The sequence below is a fragment of the Ursus arctos genome, unplaced genomic scaffold, assembly GCF_023065955.2.
Source record: "Ursus arctos isolate Adak ecotype North America unplaced genomic scaffold, UrsArc2.0 scaffold_30, whole genome shotgun sequence".
NCBI lineage: Eukaryota > Metazoa > Chordata > Mammalia > Carnivora > Ursidae > Ursus > Ursus arctos.
The window spans coordinates 18,711,628-18,735,273 of NW_026622986.1; the positions used below are offsets into that span (position 1 = coordinate 18,711,628).

General features: G+C 37.2%; 1 protein-coding gene across 1 annotated transcript in view; it reads right to left on the minus strand.

The window, feature by feature from the left end:
* PLXDC2 (plexin domain containing 2) overlaps positions 1-23,646 on the minus strand; it is a 432,671-nt gene that overhangs the window by 180,907 nt on the left and 228,118 nt on the right. Inside the window, exon 4 of the mRNA XM_026478971.4 lies at positions 15,029-15,098. Within this exon, the coding sequence (XP_026334756.1) occupies positions 15,029-15,098 (70 nt within the window). The remainder of the gene's footprint in view (positions 1-15,028; positions 15,099-23,646) is intronic.

Here is a 23,646-nt window from a genome sequence, read left to right on the forward strand (position 1 = left end):
CCGCAAGCTCGATTTTTCAAGGAGCTAGTACAAATGTTGTTCACTTCCAGAATGAGTTATTTGAATGAGGTGGTTGTAACCGACACAGTCTCATTGACTCTGATCCTTCAAAGGGACAGGATAGTCTTCTCCGCCATCCCCTTTCTGAGATCTTATCCCTGCAGCATCTGACTATAATGCTATTTGGAGGGCCATCCAAAATTTTGCATTTGCACCCTGCTGAGGGGAGACCATTGACCTGTGCTTTGCTTTGCATTGGGGAAAGGCTGATGAGACTATGCAGAAATCCCTTACTTCCTAAAGAAAATAACTTAAAAAAAATAAGAATGCATAGGTGGGAATAAATCATATTATAGTTTAGGGAAAAGTTAATGAAAGACATCAGGCACTAACTATTTTTGTATACTGCCAGACCACAAAAAAGGGAGAACAAGTCCATGTCCCCAGTGAGAAACTCTGGAGGACAGACACGAAACAGAGGTGACATTGAGCCTTGGAAGGGCAATCCTGTGCTCTGTAGTCTAAATCTTGACCTGTCAAGCTATTACAAGAAAGTAATTAGATCTGCTATCTAGGGATGAGTAGTGACTTTTTTTCCCTCTCACGCTTTATAGGCAGCTGTAGTTGAATTTATGCCTAAAACCTCTCATTGCTTTCTCTATGGTGAAAATAGAAAGATTTTTATGAGTTCATTTTTACTACGGAGTCTCCACTGACCAGATGTGAGTTACATAAAGGCACCGTGTTTCTTAAAATGTGTTTTGTGCCCTTAGCAAGCATAATGAACATGGGAGCCACCGGGCAGTTGATGAAACTCAGATTTCTGGGTCCTGCTGCCACAAAGTCTCATCTAGTAAGGAATGTGGGTGCCTAGAGGTGGCTGGGGATGGGGCTTTTAGTCTCCACCATCCCTATCAGCTTTGTCGTATCTCCTCAGTAAAATGATAATTACTTAAAATACAAACCTTATCTGCATTTTGAAAAACTAAACGTTAGAAAATTTTGCTCTTTTTATTAAAATGAAACAGAATCTATGCAAAAAAAAAAAAAAATCTCTGCAATCTCAGCTTCAAGAGCCTTTACTAGGTTCATTCCTCCTGTGTCCTCCTCTAACCAGGTGGTGGATGCTTTGCCCCTCCTCCACAGAAATTCCACAGTGGCCCATGTGAGCAGGTCTGGTGCAGGGCCCGGATACCCACATTTATAAGAAACCTCCAGGTAATTCTGATGCAGTCTGTTACTCGTTCTAATGCTTTATCAGTTCAGTGGCAGCCACCTGCCAAGCATGAAATGTTGAAAAACACAGTTGCTGTTCAGTGTATGAAAATAAGATTTTTTAAAAACAGAATTGAATAGCAGCTTCCCTCCCTCCCCCAACAGGTGAGAGTCTGGTACTAAGGGTGCCAAGCTGCAGGAGAAATGCTGCAGGCCCAACAGTTGTACAAACACCCATCATCGCTTGAGGAGCAAGAGATGCATGCCTTCGTCTTTGACCAGAAAGTGTGCCATCTATTGTATATAGAAAAAAGGCAAGTAGTTTAAATATTCTGTGTGGACATAGAATAGACAAGTTACTTCTTGGCCAAGGAATACACTGAAATAAGGACGCCACTTGGAAAATATTTGAAAAGCCACATATTTCTCAATAGAGATACTTTCGCAGACACAGAACTACTGTAATTCCTTACTTGTACCACTGCTTTCCCCAGAACCTTCAGTAGCTGGTCCTGAAATCCTTCCTTGCACACATTCTCGACCACATACTCGATCGAGCTATTTGCCAGCTGTCCCATCAGGCCAGTGTTTCCTTCTGTACAATAGTGTGTCTACTGAAGGCAGCCAACGGCTGTCTGTTGTCCTGTCTGTCTGTCCTTTTTGAGCAATTGTGTGGTCTGGAATTCACCCCCTCTGGCCTGCACCGGCCCCCGATCCTATGCCTTCACTAAGAAGCAGCCATCTAACCCACCTCCCACAGTGTCTCGGTGAATCAGAATGACTCTCTGCTCTGGCTGCGTGCACACATCACTGTCCCTTCTCATTCTACCACCCTGATGTAGCCAGTCCTGAAACCCAGCCAAGCTTCTGCTTCTCAGAGGAGACTGGCTCCCGATTCTTATAGTTTGGCTAAAAGACAGGTTACTCAGAATTAGGACATTGCCGAGAACTTAAGTATCACATTGTTCCAGAAAATCTGTATTTCTGGAGTTGACTCCTGCTGAGTTTGAAGCCCAAAGTCACTAAGCCCTTTGGACATCTGTATTAGTTGGCTCAGGCCATCATAAAAAAAATACCATAGACTGGGTGGCTTATACAACAGCAATTAATTTTCTCATAGTTCTGGAGGCTGGAAAGTCCGAGAGCAAGGTTCCAGCCGGGTTTGGTTTCTGAGGGCTTTTTTCCTGGCTTGTAGACAGCCCCCTTCTCACGAAGTCCTCACGTGGTCTTTCCTCTGAACGTGCCCAGGGAGAGAATGAGCTTTCTGATGTCTCTTTGTGCATGGGCACTAATCCCATTGGACCAGGGCCCTCCCTGACGACTTGATTTAACCTTAATTACTTCCTTAGAGACCCACCTCGACATAGAACCACACCGGGGGTTAGAGTGTCAACATATGAATTTTGGGGGACACAGATGGTCAGTCCATAACAACATCCTGAAATAAAAATGTCCTGGGGCCACAGAAAGAGGAACTCCACCAATTCTGGCTTTACTCACTTCTAATTCTCTTGCCCTTGCTCGTTGGTCTGTTCCCAGAACCCCCGTGCTTCCTGCTGCCAAATCTGCAAGGCTTCCGATAACAAACTACTTACATTTTCTTATTTCTCCTCAGAAAATACCCCAGAATTTGTTTTCAGTTTCTAATCATTATAGTGTTAACTAAACAGTTGCTAATAATATAAAAATGTGTTGATTAATTAGATTGGGATATCTACTAGTCTTAATATCACTGTAGCATTTAAACCAAAAATCACTAAAATCCTTTTTTGCCCTCCTTTCACTGCCATATTCTGCAATTTGATATTAACTCAGGTTTATTCTTAGGAACGTTAGCGATAGTTGTGGTTTCTATGTTTTAGGATGGCACTGATAACTCCTTCAACAAACAATTTAAACAGATATTCCTAAAACAGCAATTTTATGAACAATTGCCACTACCTGAAACTCTAAAACATAAGACATTTTGAAATAAAAATAATGAAAAATGCTTTATACCTTATACTCTTAACATTTTCGTTTTGTTTGATAAATATATAAGATTACATTGCATGAAAAGAAATACATGTACTGTGCGAATTTATTCCCTATCAATTCTTACCAATAAGAATTTTCAATATTAACGGTGTTGGAAAGGGTAACATGCACATAGTAATGATCTGAAATGCATAATGATTGTGAAAATGATATCCCCTTTGCATTCCTGGTCTCCAGCAATCCACCAATTCTTCTCTTTAAGGATAAATACTATTCATAGTTTCTTGTATATCCTTCCAGATTTTTCTATACACTTGAAAGCATATATATGTTCTTCCAAATCATTTCAGCAGTAGCTTATGTATGTACAAATACATACCTGTAAATATATACATGCACACACATAAATTTATTGTGTGACACTGTTCCGCAGCTTGCTTTTTCCACTAAGTCATGGAGAATGATCTCATTCTGTTCAAAGACTCCGTGGTACTCCGTTCCATGGGTATACGATCCTTTAATTCACCTGTCCCTAACCTGAACATCCTTATTGATAGACATTCAGGTTGTTTCCAATCTTCAACAACAGATATCCTTATACATTAGTTCACCCATGTGGGAGTGCACCTACATGACCCATTTTTAGAACTAGAAATGACAGAGTCAGTTATACATTTTATATTTTAATAGGTAACACCAACAATGCTTGAGAGTACCTTTTCCTCCATACCCTAAAAAAACCTTTTTGATTTCTCTAACTTTCTCTTTTAAAATCTTTTCAAACCACATGAGTGGAAATAATATATTATTATAGTTTTAATTTGCATTTCTCTTATTAGCAGTGGGATGGCGTATTGTTCCATCCTGAACAGTCACTTGTACTTCCTTTTATAAAAATAATTTTTTTTTATTTTAAAATAGGTTTCAATTTAGAGAAAAGTGGCAAACGTAGTACAGTGTCAAAGTCCTGGACACGTTATCTCCCGTACCATTAACACTTACTAGTATGGGATCTTTGCCAACATTAATGAAACAGTGATACATAATTACCACCAAAGCTAAGTAAACCTACTCAGATTTCCTTAGTTTTTGCATAATGTCCTTTTTTCTGTTCCAGGTTGCCACCCAGGATACCACATTATATTTTGTTGTTACGTCTCCTAAGGCTCCTTTTGGCTGTGACAGTTTCTCAGACTTTCCTTTGCTTTTGATGACCTTGTCAGTTTTGAGAGGTACTGGTTAGGTATTTGGAGGTCAGGTGTGGTCTTCTCTGGCTTCTTGTAAGATTTTCTTTTTGCTTCTCTCCCCCCCCCCCCCCAGTTAAAATAAATGCCTGGGTGTGTTACTTTGTTTCCCTGGTTGGTGTTTGCTGAGTTCCTGGCTTGATGATTGTCATTGATTTTGGAAAGTTCTTCAGCACTAGTATTTCAAATATTTCTTCTTTTTTACTCTTTCTTCTCCTGTGATATTCCAATTATGTGTATGTTACATCTTTTATTATTGTCCCACAGTTCTTGGATGGTTGATTTTTTTTCCCATTACTTTTTTTCCCTTCAAATTGCCATTTTAGAAGGTTCTCAGTTTTTAAAGGGCCTATGTCCTTGGGCTGTGACCTTCAAAGTGTTTTTCTAGTGGAATAGTGTCCCCCCCACCCTCCCGCCCTGGCTGTAGCATTCTTACAGTATTTCCTGGAAGCCCTGACTTCTGTTGACTATCTGCTGTTACTGTTCTCTTCCCCTCTGCGAGACAGGAAGGTTCCAGGCAGCTCTAGTGGGAACACAAAAGCATCTTCTAACTAGGCTAAGGCCCTAGAAAAAAATCTTTCCCTGAAGATTAGACCTTTGTTTTGGAGAAAGTTCTATATGTATTCCACAATGATTACTCTTCCTCTCTCCCAGCAGAGCCATGAGGGGACCCTTTTCAGGTTTTCACTCTGAGAACCTGATAGGGCTCCTGGAAGGTAAGCCCATATAAGCCTAAGGGTCCACCTAAGACTCCAGGAGTTTCTTACTCCTTGGCTAATCCACACTCCCACTCTTGAAATTACCATTTAAATGTTATTACCAATTCGTGGTGCCAGTGGCTTCTGGTCCATGTAATCAGATACCTATTCTATCTCTTTGGATACACCTGTCCCTCCAGATTCTAGGGATGGTCATTTGTCCTGTAAGCTCAGCTCTCTGACGGGTCCAACGAAAGTCACTGATTTTCAGCTTACGTAGCTTTTTCTTGCTGTTAAACTGAGAACGACAACTTCTAAGATCTTTGTAATGGGGAGCTGAAATCAGGAGTTCCTGTAATTCCTTTTCAATAAACTGCCTTTGCCACTTGCTCATTGCTTAGTTGCCATATTTTTTTTCTTACACTAATTCTTTATATATTAAGGAAAATAGCCCATTGACTGTCATGTGTGTTGCATATATTTTTCTAGGTTTTTATATCCTTTTTCTTAATTTTTGATGTTTAAATGACAGGAATTTTTAATATATGCAAATTTTAATATATGCAGTTTTATCAATATTTTCTTTTATGGTTTCTGGGTTTTGTATTATTATTATTAATATTACTATTATTTTTTAGAGAGAGAGAGCCCTTGCGAGCGGGGAGGAGCAGAGGGAGAAGGAGCAGAGGGAAATGGGGAGGGAGGAGGAAAGAATCTCAAGCTGACTTTGCCCTGAGCATGGAGCCCAATGTGGGGCTTTATCTCACCATCCTGAGATCATGACCTGAGCCAAAACTAAGAGTCAGATGCTTAACCGACTGAGCCACCCAGGAGCCTCAGGGTTTTGTATTATTCTTAGTAAAATATATCCAATTTCAGGATTACAAAGTAATTCTCTCTAGTTTTCTTCTAGTATATTTTATATTTATGAGAGAAGAAATCAGGTTAACCCACATAATATATTTCAAATCCTATGGAAAATAAAAGACTTTAGCAATAGCATTGTTTATCAGTGGGACAAATACAAAAAATAAACGGTGTTAAAATAAACTGGTAGCCATCTGCATTGAAAAGAAGTCAGATTCCTATTTACTTTTTATAATAATAAAGGATTGAAATATCTTATTTTCAATTTAACATCTGTAAACTCAGAAACAGAAAAATAACCACCATTACAAAACAACCAGCATTGCTTTTCCTTCCATTTTATTTGCATGGTATTTTAAAATAAATACTATTGTATGTAATTACAATTTTATATCTTGACGATCGTCATAAGCGTTCCTTCTGTGTTAACACACCATCTTATAACTTTAATTTTTAGTTATATAACTTCTCATAAGTCTTATTTTTTAAAATGTATACAAGTTAGGAGTACTCCACAATTTCCAAATTATATAATCAGTTTTATTTGATTTTACCTAATGTTCAACAAATAGCTTTAAAAACTTCTCCAAAATAATCTCTAATTATTGAGAACTGAGAAGGTAAAAAGGGAGAATAGTAAACACTGCTTACAAGAGTGCACTGCTGTAAAGTTTTGGGGAGTAGCTGTGTTTTGAATGCATTTTGGAGGAAACATAACTTAAAGGAATTACTACTTCAAAGAAAAAAAAAACAGGAGGAAAAAAGTCAGAGTTGAGCTCAATGACTAAAACTTCATAATAGTAAACCCATAAATGGTAAAACTTACCCTATTTATATTTTACCACAATTAAAAAAGTTATTGGATTTTTACTCTTTAACACATAATACTTTTTTTTTTTGCAAAATCTAGTTGTTCCAAATTCTCCTAATTTCCTATTTTTCTAGAGTAATCTAAAAGTGCTGTGGAATTTCTCTGCATGTTATTAACTAAAATGATACTTGCTTTTTAAAGTAGCTGTGGAAATTGATAATAAACCAATTAAAAATGTTTTTTTTATCTTCTTTGCCTTCAGCAGAAACCTCTCATTTGAACAATAATCCAATCAGATTAAATGAAAATATCCCTGTATCCCTCCAGCTAGTCAGACCAACAACTAATCTTAACCCACCATAACCCCATTAGAAATAGACTACAAAACACTTAGAATTATTATTTTTTAATACTATGTTTCAGCCTCAGAACTGTATCAGTTGAAATGAGAATAACATTTTGAGCTCTTTTCATAGTACACCTACTGGTTTTCTGCGACGTATTAAAAAATAAGAAAAGATCCTGAAAATACTAGTTAGCATTGAAATAACAGGTGCCCATAAAGAAATCTGTCTCCCAATTCAAAGGCAAAACATCGCACATAAATTTAACTACACAAATATTTAATTTTGCATTCGTGGTTGGGTGTTCAGTACATCTTCAAGTTGGTTATTAGCAATTAAGTGAATCTCAAATCTATAAAAGGCAATCTGGATGTTGCTGGGGGGGATGTCCATCAGTGAGCTGTAACTAACTTTATGCTTTGATGACTTGTTCTTAAAGTTCTTGTCATACAAAGGGTAGAATAGGAAGCATGATATGTGTGGCCGGCTGATTATAATAACGCCTGTTATCCAGTTATAGCCTATGATACCACAACTAGAGAAACATTTCAAGATTCTTCTGCCATGTGTTAGAAAATTGTTAAATTTTGTGAGGCAACCAGAGTCACAGAATGTCAGCACAGTTAGAGATGACAGATACGCCTATGCTGGTAAAGGAGGACATCCCGAGTCATCTAGACCCTTTCTACCTCCCCCTCATGAATGGATGAGCCAGCCTTTACAAGGAGCGGTTAGAGATAATGACAAGTTAAGTCCCGAAACATTCTCTGAGATATGGATAATGTCATCAAAGAAAACAAGACCAAATACTTTAATAAGCAAGCCCGGCTTTATGGAGGAAGTATTTTGAAAAGGATAAAAGAGACAAATTACATATATAAAAGTAGAGTAATAACAGTATATGCTATTAATTAGCATTTTCTATGAAATAGGTATCGATAACAGATTATTAGTTAACTTAACCTTGAACAAAAATCTTTCTGACCTAGGTACTTCTATTATGCTATTTTATAGATTGGAAAATTGAGGCAAAAGAGAGAGAAAGTAATTTGCTGAAGATTACAACAGCTATGACTAGTCTGACTTAGGAACCTATATATTCTGATTTGAATCTATTTATCGTAACCTAGATGCCAGACTGCTTCTCCAAAAAACTGAATTTCAATTGCTGGCTTCAGTAGGAATTAAGGGAGCTTTTCTGAATTTATTCCTTACTTGGCTAGGGTCCAAAGTTAGTCGTGAAGTGCTTAGTATTTTTTCCCCTTCTTTTCCAGGATCAGACAATGTCAGAGCAGCTGCTGTGCACTGCTACTTTATTAATTAGTTACCTAGACTCCCTTTGTTTTCAACTGGGTAATATATTTGAGCATCTGTGCAATATTGTTATTTTTCTGAATTATTGATGAAGTGACTAGGACAGGATGCAAGCAAAATATTTGTTGCCAATGTTTCAAATAAAACCTGGATCCTTGAGAGGATAGATGGTGCCTTCCAGAGGCAAATGTTCCTAGGTGAATGTCTAAGCACTACTGATGGGTAGACTCCTCTGCGGCTGTCATGGCAAAGGAAGGTGTTAAATCTGGAGAATGTGCTTTTTACCCAGACTCTCATCCCGGCTGATCAACATTCACCATTCCTGCCTCCAATCATGATTTAACCACCATGCATTAATGGTCCTCTCCTTTTTGTTTTTCTAGAAGTTTCTTGCTTTATCCTGCCCATATTTCTGCCTGTCGTATTTTTCTTGCTCATTCCTATTGACTCAAGTCTATTCCTGTGTGGCCCCTCTCCTATTGCTCTAATCTCCAACCATACTTAACCCAGGTCCCAAGGAGTAAGTGCTAATGGAATTTGATGTGTCGATACACAGAAGAAACAACGGGGCTTGAGAACATGCAGTTCATAAAGCCACAGTGAAAACATAGTAGCAATGTTGGTGAATCGGCCGGATTTACTTCTGGATGCTAGACAGTTTGGGAAAGAGTCAATCAGCTAGGAGGACTGCTAAAATGAACTCTCTCAGGTTTTCAGAGGTACTTCGCAGAGAATCATTTAGATTCAGCAAAGCAGACATCACAAAACTTATCTTTCTTTACAGGAATCCTTGAAACCTTGTTTTTTACTTTTAAATTAGTAAACTGAGTGGATGGCTTCATTTCGTCCAGCATCTATCCCTTCAGTACTTTCCCTTCACGCATCAGATCTCCAGAGACCCACAGCTTCTGCTTCCTCTTAATAATAACAACAATAGTAATAGTAATAATAAAAGACAAAATAACTCCATTCACTTTTTCACTAGATTCAGAAAGTTAATGGATGCACTCTGTTCTGTTTATGAGGTTATCCACTTGAAAGATGACAGACTTGGTATTTATAAATCAATCAGCATGAGTAATAACTAACTCTCTTCCACTCTTTAAAAGCCTGTTACAACTATTATTAATCAAGTCCCTCTAAAAAGCATGAAATATTATTTGGGACTACAATTAAAATATGACTATTTGGAAGTGAGAGCAAAAGAGAAGCTGGAAGATTTGCTAATGCATATCTGGAAAACCCAATCAAAATAATACCCACCACTGTTTTTTTAACCTCTCTTATTGTGGACTTAAAGTAAAAAACAAACAAACAAACAAACAAACAAAAAAACCCAAATAATTATAGACCAAATTTAGGAAATTACCCTAAATTTGAATTTAACATACCATAGCTCAAAGGGTAATATCTGTTTTTTCCTTGGGAGGGGAATGAGTGGAGGAGGAGGCAGGGAAAGAAGGAAGGTAAAAATTTTACTTTTGTCTTTTTGATTTTCTTAATGCCGTGCTCTGATTTTTCATATCTTAAACACTGATGACATAAGGAACGTTATATATTTTATTAGTTACCACAGGGCACATGAAATAAAAGAGATCTAATATTCAACACCTTACACGAAAACAGCACTGTATGTCAGTTATAGCAAAAAACCAAAACAAAACAAAAAAACAAAAAACGAAAAACTGGAAAAAGAAAACAGAGAAGTGCGAATAAAACTGCTTTTGTACCCTGAGAAAAAATTCTAAACAGTTTTGTTTCTATTTAAACCTCCAATTAGAAATTCATGTGGAAGGGAAGGGAGGGCAAATCCTTCATACAATGAAGGTGAGTAATAATGTTCATCATTACCTTTTTAACTTATGTCATCTTTGATTCCTAATCTCATGTACAACTGCCTGCAATTCCACACACGATTTTAATTATGAATCAGCATCTGTCTACATACTTGGCTTCTGGGGCCAGAATTATCTGGGTAGTGTCATCCTTTCTCTTCCCCCACGATTCTGAAAGCATCGCTTACCCCGTCCCCACCTTTTCTCGCATCGTAATCATGTGTACGTGCTCATGATGGGCTCATGAGAAAGATATCATTACAAGTGATGGTCACAGGAATTAAAAAACAAATCCTCACACTTAAATCTACTTTTTGAAACACTTAGAAGATCACCTTAGCAGCTTAATAATGAAAAAGAACCAATTAGAGTTTTCATATAGCAAGAAAATGAAGGCAGTGTGATAAGCAAGAAACACAGCTTCGTGGTGCCGTTAGTGAGAATGTTCTCATGAGATGCACAGAGGACTAGTTTTTTAATGGCTGGGATATTTGTACTCTGAAGTATCTTTTAAATAAAAAGATAAATGAATGCTTTCAGATTCTGTTACCAGTAAGCCAGGAGATAAGATGGTATTTCCAATTCATTTTGTGTGTTGTTCGTATGGATGATGGAAGCTTTTGAAAATTAAAATGCTTAACAAAGATTCATGTTTATAATTTACTAAAAAATGGCCAAATATTTAGTTTTTATTTACATTTTTAACCATAAACTTAAGTCTATTCATAATGAAATATATATATTTAAGTACAAAGACGGGTCACAATAAATTATGTAGATGTCTGTATTTTTAAACTATTTCCTGTTTTGAAATGGTGCTGATGCTAGCAGTAACACAGACATCTTTAAGGTCATTTCAGGCTTAAGGAAATTTGTGTCTATGTGAACAGAGAAAGAGACAAGGGGTGGGGGCTGGATTTTAAGGAGGCATGGGAAATGGGAAAACGGTGTGGTAGGAATGAAGGAGATTGTGGTTGAAAATACCGACTTTCACATTTCACTTTTTTTCCCCAATCCAATGTAAAAACAAGTTCAAGAGGAATCTGTAGACACAACTGAAGAGAACTGACAGTCAATAGAATATTCATTTCCGTTTCACAGACACCCATGTGTCCCTACTTAAAAATTCCATTCCCGATCTATTTAGAATGGCTTGCAGTCGACTTGACGTAACCTCACTCGTGGTTTCTACTTTTCTCCCAAGCCATTTACGGTTAATAACTTTTTCAGGATTTCTAACGTGAGGAACATTTGTCAGGTAGGTCCATCTGCCTCTCACACCTAGTCAATCACAGAGGAGATCCATCAAAAGTCTGTTCACAAGTCCTCTTTTAAGCTGTTCTTAGCTTTACTCACCACGTCCTCACAGATCCTTTTGCTTAGAAACCCCCACAACCACAATGATGAAAGAACTCAACGACGTGTCTTACACTGGCTCCTTCTTTCCTTCTTTACCGCACCCACCCTTGCGGAAGTACCCAAAGCCTTACTGCTAATTGGGTTCTTTGCCGCCACCCCCCCTCACCTTACCCTGATCTCCACTGCCAGCACAGGCCAGATCTGCTCTCTGCTCAAAACCCTCTGATACCTGCTGGATATCATGCAAATTTATAATGTTCAAGGTCTGTTCCATCCTTCCTCCCATCTCCCCTCACTAGACCTAACTCCAACCCTCCATTCAGGATAAACAGATGTACTTGACAGCCCTCCAGCTATGTTCGCTATAGGTTCAGCACTGTCCCTTAGCTCAGCATCCCCTTGTATGGACCGCCCCGTTCCTCTTCATGTCTTCTCCACCTGCCTCTTTGCCTACTAAACCTCCATCTTCCTTCGAGGCCAGTGCGACAATCGGTTCCTGATTGGCCCAACAGGAATGGTTTCCTCTTGGAGCAGCCTTCTGCTCTGCCAGCATTTACAGGCAGCCTCCTCTTCAGTTCAGCCATATACCCCTTCCTCCTCTTAGATTCTAAGCTTTGGCGCAGGACCCGTAATTTATCCTTCTTTGCATACGGCGAAGTATCACATATTGTGTCTTTCACACAGTAGGGACTCCCATCAGTAATGACTGACCAAATGACCAACAGAAGTGCAAAGAAGCTATTTCTTTAGTTGAAAACTTTTACAGGAGATTTCTGATTTCATTTTGAAGAAACTCAGGTAAACGTCTAAATTATCGCAGCTGTGCCTCATTAAACAGGGTATGGATTTATGTATGCAAGTTCCAGGCTAGTGTATTTTAAGTAGAGAAAAAAAAAGAGTTTCTTCACATTAGTGTTTTCTTCGAAGAAGATAGAGATCATTCAAGACACCAGATTTTTCACTTATTTTGAGGATCTTTTCAAAGGAAAGTGGTACTTTGAAGCAGTAAAGATGATATAGATATTTGTTTGGGTTTTTGTTTTTGTTTTCCTACCAACTCAGCTAAGGGAAATCTTAGTTCATATTGGCTGAATCACTGACATGACTTTTAAGGATAAAACAACTTGAGAAGCTGAAAATCAAAGGTGCCTATATTTTTACCACTGTGTGTATAGAATTTGAATAAATGTGATTAAGAATTCATTTTCTAAAAATCAGTGGAACACTAGTAACCCAAATGTCAGAAAATATGCCTAATGTCCGTATTATAAAATAACCATGCTTATATCATACTTTAAAGATGCTAGGAAGCATGATGGAATTCATGGTGTCAGGGGCGATCTTTCCATCTTACCTTTTTCTCTCTCAATCCTTCAACACATTAATTAAATGGCTATTAAATGGCATGTAATACACTAGCACAGAAGTCCACAGTGAGTTCAAGAACACATGGTCCTTGTGTGAATTCTGCTTTTACTTAGTCCTTTTTTTTTTTTTTTTAAGATTTTGTTTATTTATTGGGGGTGGGGTGGGGAAGGGCAGAGCGGGAAGGAGAGGGACAAGCAGACTCCGTGCAGAGCACAGAGAGTAACCCGGGCCTCGATCTCACAAGCCTGAGATCAGGACCTTGGCCGAAACCGAGAGCTGGATGCTTAACCAACTGAGCCACCCAGGTGGCCCATATTTAGTCCTTTCTTTACACAAAATTTAATAGTTTCAGAACTGAAGCCATTGGCATTCCCTAAAACCAGCTCTTCTGCTTGAGTTTGTAATTTTGGCTGACAGCATCATTTCTCTGTTTGAAGCCACAGACTTGCCAAGGCCCTCAATACGTGTCACACGAACTACTGCAATATTCTTCCAATTCTGTGCACTAACCCCAGTCTTTTACACTTGAAGGCATCACACAACTGTCTGGATTCAGCTTCGTAAGCTCATCACTTACCTAAATAAGGACTAATGACTCCAACTGACTCTTGAGGAAGTATGTAAGATTGTCCCAATCTATTTTTCTCATCTTAATATACCATGTTTTTTTGTAAGCCCACCCCCAGCTTCATTCAAACTCAATTATTTGCTATCCCAAGTATACCTTACATTTCTTCTGTATATTTACTCAAGATACTTTTCCACGGGACCTACACTTCCTTCCTACACAACCATTGAAATTGAGACGTCCTTTAACAAAGACCATAAACAATAATTTCTCTATAAAGTCTTACAGGATTTTCACACCTGTCTGAGCTTTGTCCTCCCTGAAAACCCATGTTTCATGATTTCTATTTTCTAAGGAACTCCCACATTCTGCTTCACTCTACTAGTCCAGTAGGCTATGTAATCCAATTACCTCTATTTATCATTGCTCAGAGTAGGTACTCAAAAGCTTTCATTTGCTCATTGATATTTTCAGTTACAAAGCTTATTTCAAATCCTACATAATTCTAACTCTTACATTACAGTGTGGCACTAGTGATCAACAGGATTCTCCTGCCATTTGGAAAAGCAGTGATGAAACCCAGTGAAGGAAAGGGACTGTGGTCTTTGGTGCATTAGGCATGGGCATTCTGCAGATTTCCTCCCAATTCTGGGTTTCTTTTTACTTACTTCTTTACTTAAGCTTCCATTTTTATGTTTTTTCTCTCAGAATACAGGGATATTCTCTGGCCTTTTGCTCATCTCTGCTCGTAGCACCCAAGGATTACATTTTTTTCTAACTTCTGGGATATACTATCGAGAACAATAACTGCCGTTCTAGGGTATTGCTAATCTCCAAAGTAACCGCCACAGGTTACTTTACTGTGCAGAAAATAAAACTAAAAGATTAAAGCTGAATCTCAGTGTTTATTTTTAAAATTCAAATGAGTTGCCAGTCAACATAAGTGGCATTAAAGGGGTGGGGTGAGAGCCCAAATAATTAAAGCTAATTAAATAATTAAAAAGTATACACGAGGTGGTATGTGTCTTTCTATTTATACCAATCAATTCCATACATTAAGAGAAAAGAGAAATACTGTAACAACTTCCTTAAGCGCTTTTTTGTTTTTTCCTAGGTCTCTTCCCATTTATGCAATCTTACCATATTACCAAAAATGAATTAAAATGTAGAAGGAAAAGAAGGGGGAAAAAAGTAGAAGGAAAACAGATGAATCTAAGCTGAAAATTATTATAACTACATTTTTTTTCCTGCTAAAAAGTTTTTCCAATAGCGATACTCTTTCTTAGGTTTTATTTACACTCATGACTTTGTGATAGAAGACAATGGTTTTCCCAATAAGTGACCCTCTTGAAATGTAAAGTAAATTAAAAATAATAACTACAGTGAAACTGTAGATTCTTTAAGGTGAATGGGTAGAAAACCACTTACCCCCAGTTGCCACTGTGATTTCACGTAGGAAATGGCCATAAAATGGAAAATCGAAGGACAGATTCACTCTCTGCAAGGAACAACAACCATAAAGAAAATCAATAATGTGCATAATAGTAAATGTAAAATGAAAAGCCTTCCACTTAAAAAAAAAAATGACGCTTCTACTTTGTACCACTTTGATTGCAGTTGGCTATTCGAACCTGACTCCTAGATGGTAATGAAGGATTTCTTTTTTTCTAGTAATTAAGCGTTCAAAGTATGTGAGAAGAAAAAAAGTTGCACTGTTATGGTCTGTTGGTCTGATCTGTGCTTACAAAAGGAATCTGGAAGTTTCCACCCTGATTCAAGCTACTCTCTCTTAACATCACTATTGACTTTTAGTTGTACACTAAGAATCAGTTCAGTTATCATGGTGACCAATTTATTTTACGGTTCTTTTTAGTTTGATTAGTTTTCTCCAAAATAGTAGAGCATGTTATCTGTCAAGTTTCACTAGATACAACACCAAAAAATTATTTTATGCAATTATACATTCAATTTGTCTTCTGTACCTCCCATAACGAAAGGCAGTTTCATGGAACAAGATACCTTGCACTGCAACCTAGACCTGCAAATATTTTTATTTTGGTGTGATGAGCTCTCCATATTCAGTACATTATGTCCACTTTCAAAAGCAGAGTTGAAGAATAAGAAATGCTGGTTACTGGAGAACTACTTTTCCGTTGCATAGAAGAAAACTGGAGAGACTTAAGAAGATAGTTCATAAATTTCACCCTTCTTTTTTCTAAAAAGGGGACTGAAGCTTTTTAGTTTTATTTATATGTATTTTAATTTATTATTATACATTATATGCATATATTATATATTTATATTATTTATAAATATATATATTTTTATAAATCACATATACTTATACATTAAACACATATACAATTTATACTATATATAAATATATATATAAAATACATTTAGTAAAATAAAAACAAAACACAACAAAGCAAAACAAAAACCCTAATTTTTTCTAGTGAAGTGATAGGAACCAGATACATTATTATTAGGCAAGAAGTAAGAAAAACAGTGAGTTATAACAAAGATGACCAACTGAAATAAAAGGACCCTGAGGGAAATAAATTAGCTGGTTTAGAGCCCCACAGCACATACAAACCACCTATAGCAAAAGGCTTTTTGTTAAAATTCAACAATTTCTATATTATAGCTCTCCCAATATGCAAATTAAAAAAATACAGAAGTATACCTAGATTGAATTTTGCTCATTCCAATTTTGCAAATGACTGCTTTTTTTATATCATCAGAGATTTCTAATGACTTATTTGGCATGAAATTAATGATTCAAAATTTATAGTAACTTTCAATTAGTTTTTTGTTCCTTCCTTTTTAATGAAAGCTGCATCTTCAGAAAGGGTTTATCACCATTTTTATTTTTTGCTGACTAATGGGAACAATAAAACCCATTTTCACAGCACTAACTGAAATGTGTGGTTACTAATAACCCTCAAATAAAAGGTTTAATGGCAAAACCATGTATCTCACAAAAGACATCAATAATAATTTTATAAAGGCGCTTGCTGTGGTGTATTGTTCTCAATCATTCTAATTTATTTCCATACTCACAAGCAAATTGGTAAAGTTTACCACCCTTTGGCATCCTCACTTCCAGAGTAGGAGTTGGGTTTAAACATATATCAGTAACGAACTCTATCAATTACTACACAGATGAACAGGAAGAATATGACGTTAGTTTCTCAACCACCACAAATATTTCAATATTTTTAGAAGAAGGCTGAGACGCATAAATACACTAAGACTTTTTTTTTTTTTGAGAAGTAAATAAGTTCTTAAAAAAAATCTGCTACTATATTATCGTGAAGAGCAATACCAATGATTGAAATGTTTCCCCGTGGAAATGACCGGGTTACCTTAGTTACTACCATGACTGCTTCCTTGACACAGATAAGGAATAGCAAAGGAAATTTAGAAAGATGCTACCTTCTCGATACTTGTGAAATCCACTCATTTTTTTCCGTGAGTAATAGTTCCCAAATGTAGGTGCCTAATAACTTCCTCATAGTGTCTCAGCTCCATTTCCCCTAGTTCTAAGGCCCAACACTAACTGGCCCCTGCTACCTCACAATTTTCCCTTCCCAGTTTCTGCTCCAGCCCATCTTCTAGACCATCCTTATTGCCTTGTAACTGCCACCTTTAAGCCTTGGCTCTGGTACTGTTACATCATGTCTCTTCTGACTGCCATAGTCTCTCAACCTTCGTTGGTCATGGCTTCCATATTCTTGAAGCCTTGGCTTAGTTTGGTTGGTATCAACTCTGACATAAAGATTTAGGTGCAGATAGTTTGTTTGGAAGGTGATCAGGAAGCATCTGCTAAAGAAAGTGGGAAAAGTGAGACAAGGAAAGAGAAACTGGTGATAGACATATTATTAGGTATGTTACTGCTTATAGTTAGTTCTCCCCTTGGAGAACCTCTGAGAAACAATAAGGAAGACATGACTCAGAATCTTTTCATTGGAGGTCAGGGGGGCTGGGACATTTATCCAGGAACTCCCATCTCCTACTGAATGGAGGTTAACTCCCCTCGCCACCAAACTTTCCATGCTTGTACTCTCAGGCAGAAAGAAGAGACAAAGTACTTAAGCTGGGAAGCTGCTGATATGTTACAACTGTCTCCCATGGTTTCGGGTGAACTCAGGGAGGCAGGAGGAACATGAAGAAGCATCATCAACAGGGACTGGCTAGGATCACGTCCAGAAAGTCCTACTTCGACCTCTCAGATCAAGTTACATCTTCTTATTCTATCTTACCTAACATTCTCTATATACACACACACACATAAAGCAACTGCATAAGAGTCAGAAAATTACTGTATCAGAGTGAAACTAACTCAGCATCAGAGTGGTTAAGAATGGCCCAAGAGGAAAACTAGAATTCGAACCTGGGTTTGATGGACAACAAAGGCAATGGTCCTAATTACTGAGATTAAAACAAAGTGATGAGAAGAGTCACACAGAAAGGCAAATTTTTGAAAATTATTATTATCCCTCCTTAAAACACACACACACAACCAAACAATATCGAAACACAAACAAACATAAAATGTACCAGAATTTCATGATGTACTTTGAAGCTAAATGACTATACATGCAATATAATTACCCCCGGATAACTGGGTCATTTATTTTGTCTCAGTACAGTATATAAAACAGGCATGGGGGGAGCTGAAGAAAAGTTTTATTTGTTCATTCATCCAGTTGACAATCAATTATTTAACACCTTATATATACCAGGTCATAAATCAGGGGCTGGGGGTAAAACACTCAGTAAGGACCACCCTGTTCCTTCCTTCAAGGGGTTCACAAAGTGGTGAAGGGGAATATCACATAGGGATAAACAGCCGGGTTAGACAGGGGCAAAATAAGGGCCAAGAGAGGCCACCTACTCCAGAGCGGATGGCACTAACACTGACTTTTCTAAAGCAACAATCAGAAGTTAGCCAGATGAGACCTGTAGCCACAAGAGCAGAAGCAATGGGTCAAAATATAGGTAGAAAGTAAAACCAGAAGGACTTTGTGATTGTTGGAAGGACACTTAAATTGGGAGTGAGGGAAGATAGTCTAGAAAAAAGGACAGGTTTCTAGCTGGGTGACTGGTGGACCAGAGTGCCACCAATTGAGAGAAAGAGTATAAGACAAAGAGTTATTTTGGTTAGGTGTGAGAAGACTCATTACTTAAGCATCCTTTAGCTACATAATAAAAAATAAATAACAATGACCCCAAGTTGTACATGCAACAAAGGACTCTTCTGCAATCAGAAAGGCTAACAGAGCCCTGGACTTTTTCACAAAAAGCCACCGTAAACAAAAGCCAACATAATATTGAAACTACAGTGTAATTACCATACTTTGCACATTATCCTGTCTTGGATCTCATCCTTTAAGCAGTATGTCATGCAAAGGGAGGAAGGGTTCAGGAAACCTGTCATGTGATTATTAATTAACAGTCTGGAAAAAATATAAAATAAAAGCTCAGAAGTGAAATTTTCAAAAGCATGTGCGACATAAATAAAATCAACTGAATTTGCTACTTCCTTACACTCTGTGGAAAGCAGTGAATTATTCGAAAAGAGAAATGGTAATTTTGAGACAAGCAAGCACATATGACTTCTTCATATGGGAGAGGATAAACTTACGAAACATTCTTTGAGGAGTTTGTAGAAGTATATAAATAGATCCCAGGTGGTCTGGTGCAGATTTATGGCAGGTACAGCCATGTACCACTGTGACCTTTAAAACCACATCTCGCTCTCCTACAATGTACCCCATGAAATTACTGTTGGGAACAGACTATCAGACTCAATCAGGAGCATCCTCCCAGATCTCTAAGTGTGTCTGCACCTCTTATTGCCTCTTCTACATATTTTTCTTATGCCAATTGCTATCTGTTTCAGATTAATTACTATGATCGCTGCTAATTCTTTTTTAATAACACAGGAATTGTAATCCTAAGTAAACACTATTCCAGTTTAACTTGTTTGCCTATTTCTCAGTGGTATTACAACGATAAATTAATTTGCCAGTGCCTGTAAGACCTGGAAGACAGAAACTTCCTAATATGAGTTAAGTATACAGAGGGGCACATTTATCATCTTAAAAGCCATTTTTTAAAAAATGTCATTAAGTTGCTTTATTATTTTAAGACATCTTGTTTGTATTTTTTTATTATGATATGTTAGTGACCATACAGCACATCCCCAGTTTTTATGCAATGTTCCATGATTCATTATTTGCATATAACACCCAGTGCACCGTGCAATATGTGCCCTCCTTAATACCCATCACTGGACTGGCCCATCCCCCCACCACCCTCCCCTCTAAAACCCACAGATTGTTTCCCGGGGTCCATAGTCTCTCATAGTTCATTTCCCTCTCTGTTTACCATCCCTCCTTCATTTTTCCCTTCCTCCTCCTACCAATCTCCCTGCAATTCATCAATGCTCAGAAATCAGTTGCATTTCTATACACTAACAATTTTTTTTTTTAAAAGACATCTTCTTGTGTACAATAGCAAAGCTACACTTTCCTGGTTCCCCTGTCTTTATTTCATTTGTATAAGACATAATCCTGGTGAAAAGCTTGTGGCAAGAAAATTAGTCATAACTAAACTTTAAGTAATTGCTGATTTCATGAGTTCATGATATATCACAAAGGGTCCGAAGAATTTAGAGAGCATTTATTCAAGAATGAATTCATGAATCAATCATTAATTTCTATCCATACGTTTTAACATTCTATTTTTAATCATTCAAATAATTTGATGTTTGAGGGGCACATATTTGTATCCTGAGGCTGTCAAATAGGTGGGATATTATTATTATGATTATTATTGGCAAAATGAGATCTGTATTATTTTTCCCAAAAACATTTCAAAAAGTAAGTCAAATAAATCTTGAGACATATAATTTTTAGTTTATTTACAGCAAGCCTTAACATTGAGAGGAACTGCAAAATTGAAGAAAAAACATACATTTTGCTTTATTTACATGGATATTTTGAGTGACACTGGCTTTCATCTGGAATACCTGAATAACTTATCTCATTTCCAATAAGATTTATATTTTTAGTAAATAAAAATGATTGAATAATCATTTTTATTATAATTTTTTTGTAGATAACTATGAATAAACTTAATTTCTTAATGGTGATGTGATATACTCTTCCAGAATGCACAAAACAGTTGAGCAATTCTCTTGAACCTGGGTAAAGTCTACATAAAACTCATTCACCTATAAATGCTTAGAATCGATTACCAGAGCCTTACTCCTTTACCAATCACAAAACACACATTTTATAATCTTCTCTTAATGGAGCTAGATGAACCTTTATTTTTCAGTTTGCAATGGTTCCTTCCTCATGTTTGATGATCTAGCATGGTTTTGGCGTCAGAGGGACTTGAAATTATGTCCCAGGTTTGGTGCTTAGCAGCTGTGTGATTTCATAAATTATTTAACCTACTTAAGCCACAGTTTGCTCATCTGTAGTCAAGACATTTCCTCAAAGGTTTATTATAAGGATCAAATGACCAAATAACAGGTGGACCTTCATAAGCACTGAATCAATGATGGTCAATATTACATTACACACGTGAAGGTGTCTAGCATAGCAACAGTTCCCTGAAACTAGTTTCCTAAACAAAAGTATCTCCCTATTTGATTCCTAACAAATAGCTGGATGTGATGTGATATCTGTTGTCTCTAATATCAATGCAGACAAATTGCTTTACCAATAGAATCATATCACAATTAGATACTATGTTTCTGAGCAATGTTATGATGCTCTCATGTTTGTTATACTGAAATAATCATAACCACTGTATTTACTGGGGTTAGGAAAATGGAATTAACATTTAATATATCAGACATTATGCTAAGTATTTTGCCTGTATTTAGCAAGTACGAATGCTAAAATTAGAAGATGGAAGTAAGATAAGAAACGGGATATTTGCATAGTCACAAAGTATCTTGCAAAAGATACTTGATCATCACTAAAGGAAACACAGTAACTTTACAGTGAAGGAACAAAATCTGGAAGACATCACCCAAAGCAGGTGATGAAAGTTAACATCACCAGTAATGAGACAGAGTGACATCATGTACGTCCCGATATGCAGCACAGTGAAGGACAAAATACCATTTCTGTGATACCGCAAAAAGTAATTTTTGCCGAAAACAGAGACCTGTGTTAAAATGTGAAGGAACAGTAGACAAACCCTAAATCAGAGACATTGTATGAAGTAAATGGCCAATAATCTTCAAAAGTGTCAAGTTCACAAAAGACAAAGAAAGACTGAGGAACTGTCTAGATTGAAGGAGGGTAGGAGATTGGACAAATACACGCAATGTAGGTCCTAGATTGGATTCTGAATAAGAAAAACAGATGGCTTGGGGACAATTAAAAAATATGAACAAGACTTACAGATTAGTTAAGAGTATAGCCCCAGTGTTGATGTCTTGGTGTCAGTAATTGTACCATGAGTATATAAGGTGTTAATGTTTGGGGAAGATAGGTGAAAGCTATATGGGAACTCTTTCAATATTTCTTGAAAGTTTTTTAATAAGCCTGAAATTATTTAAAAAGAAAACTTTACAAAAGGAAAAAAAAAAGTAGTAAGTTCTAACCACTAGAAGTACTAAAGCTAGACTTTTAATCCACATATGTTTGAGTCCAAAACTCTTCAGTTTTGACCACTATATTGTTCTAATCCCCTTCTTTTATACCAGGTGCTTCTTTTCCTACCTGTTATCACACCTTCCATAACTGTGTTTTCTACCTGGGACCCTTAATATTATCAGTCATTCATGTTTTTGTCCTTAGAAGACATAACAATTTCCCTTAAAATGTAGTAATAATAAGACATAGAAGGCTCCTAGATGCATGAGGCCAAAGCCATAAAAAAAGAGAAAATCTGAAAAAGGTACAGTGTTCTTGGATGAAACCCAGCATCGCAGGGCCTGGATGGACCGAGCTGTGCTGGGCAGAGCCACGGTGAGCCACGTGCCACTGAGGCCTGATGGCCACACACAGGTCCATTCTCAACGGACATGAGCACAGCCTGAACTCCACTTTTTCTGCACGTTTGTGGTGTAGATGATTCCATTTCTTACCCTCCAAGGACAGATCGAGGGGCCTACTTTTTAAACTTAGAGAATGTTTGTTTTCTTTTTTACAATTCTCAAAGGCAATTTGCCTGTCACTGGTCTATTCACCTAGTTCACGGAAATGGATCCCATCACAAAAGTAACATAAATTGAGACAGTAGAGTGTATAAATCTGAGTACATACACATGTATGTAGATGTGGAAATAGAAAAATTTAAATGGACAGGTTTCTCCAATAAGCAACTCTTAAAGAGAGAAAATGGGTGATGGAGAGACATATACACGTACGCAGCCGCGATACCAACTTCTTCTGAGAGCCCCAAAAGTAAAATCCTGCTTCTCGGCCATAAATGAGCTGAGTGTAGTCCAGAAATAAAATAGCTGCAGTGGCCAGTATAATTCATAATGTTTTTATCATGTAGAATTTTTTTTTTTTTTTTTGTAAAAATGCAATGTTAACCACCTCTCACAGCCTGGAAGGCGTGGACAGGACATGGTCGTTAATCCAGTGACTAAAAACACTGGAAACCTAATTAAAAGATCAAAATGTTCATGGAAAAGGGTAATCAATATGTAAATATATGGACAAGAGACTGGCTATTCCTTTCAGAAATAAAGCCCATCAACTGAATTGATTTTCTGAGTTAGAAATTCTACCCGCTTCAGCACTTTTTTCTTAACAGAACTAAGAACTTAATTAACCTGCATATTGAATGACACTGTGCATGGGACTGTAGTGGGCAACAAAATGGAAACATTGTGCCTTACCTGATGCTCCTACAAAGGAACTAGAGATGAAGGGAACTATCAGTGTATCTTTTGACCTCTCACATTGCATGGTTCCCAGCAAACACTGGGCTTGCAGTAGCTTGCCTGTATTTGCACATTTAGAGGATTATTCAAAGTAGTTTGTGTGAATATTTACCATTCA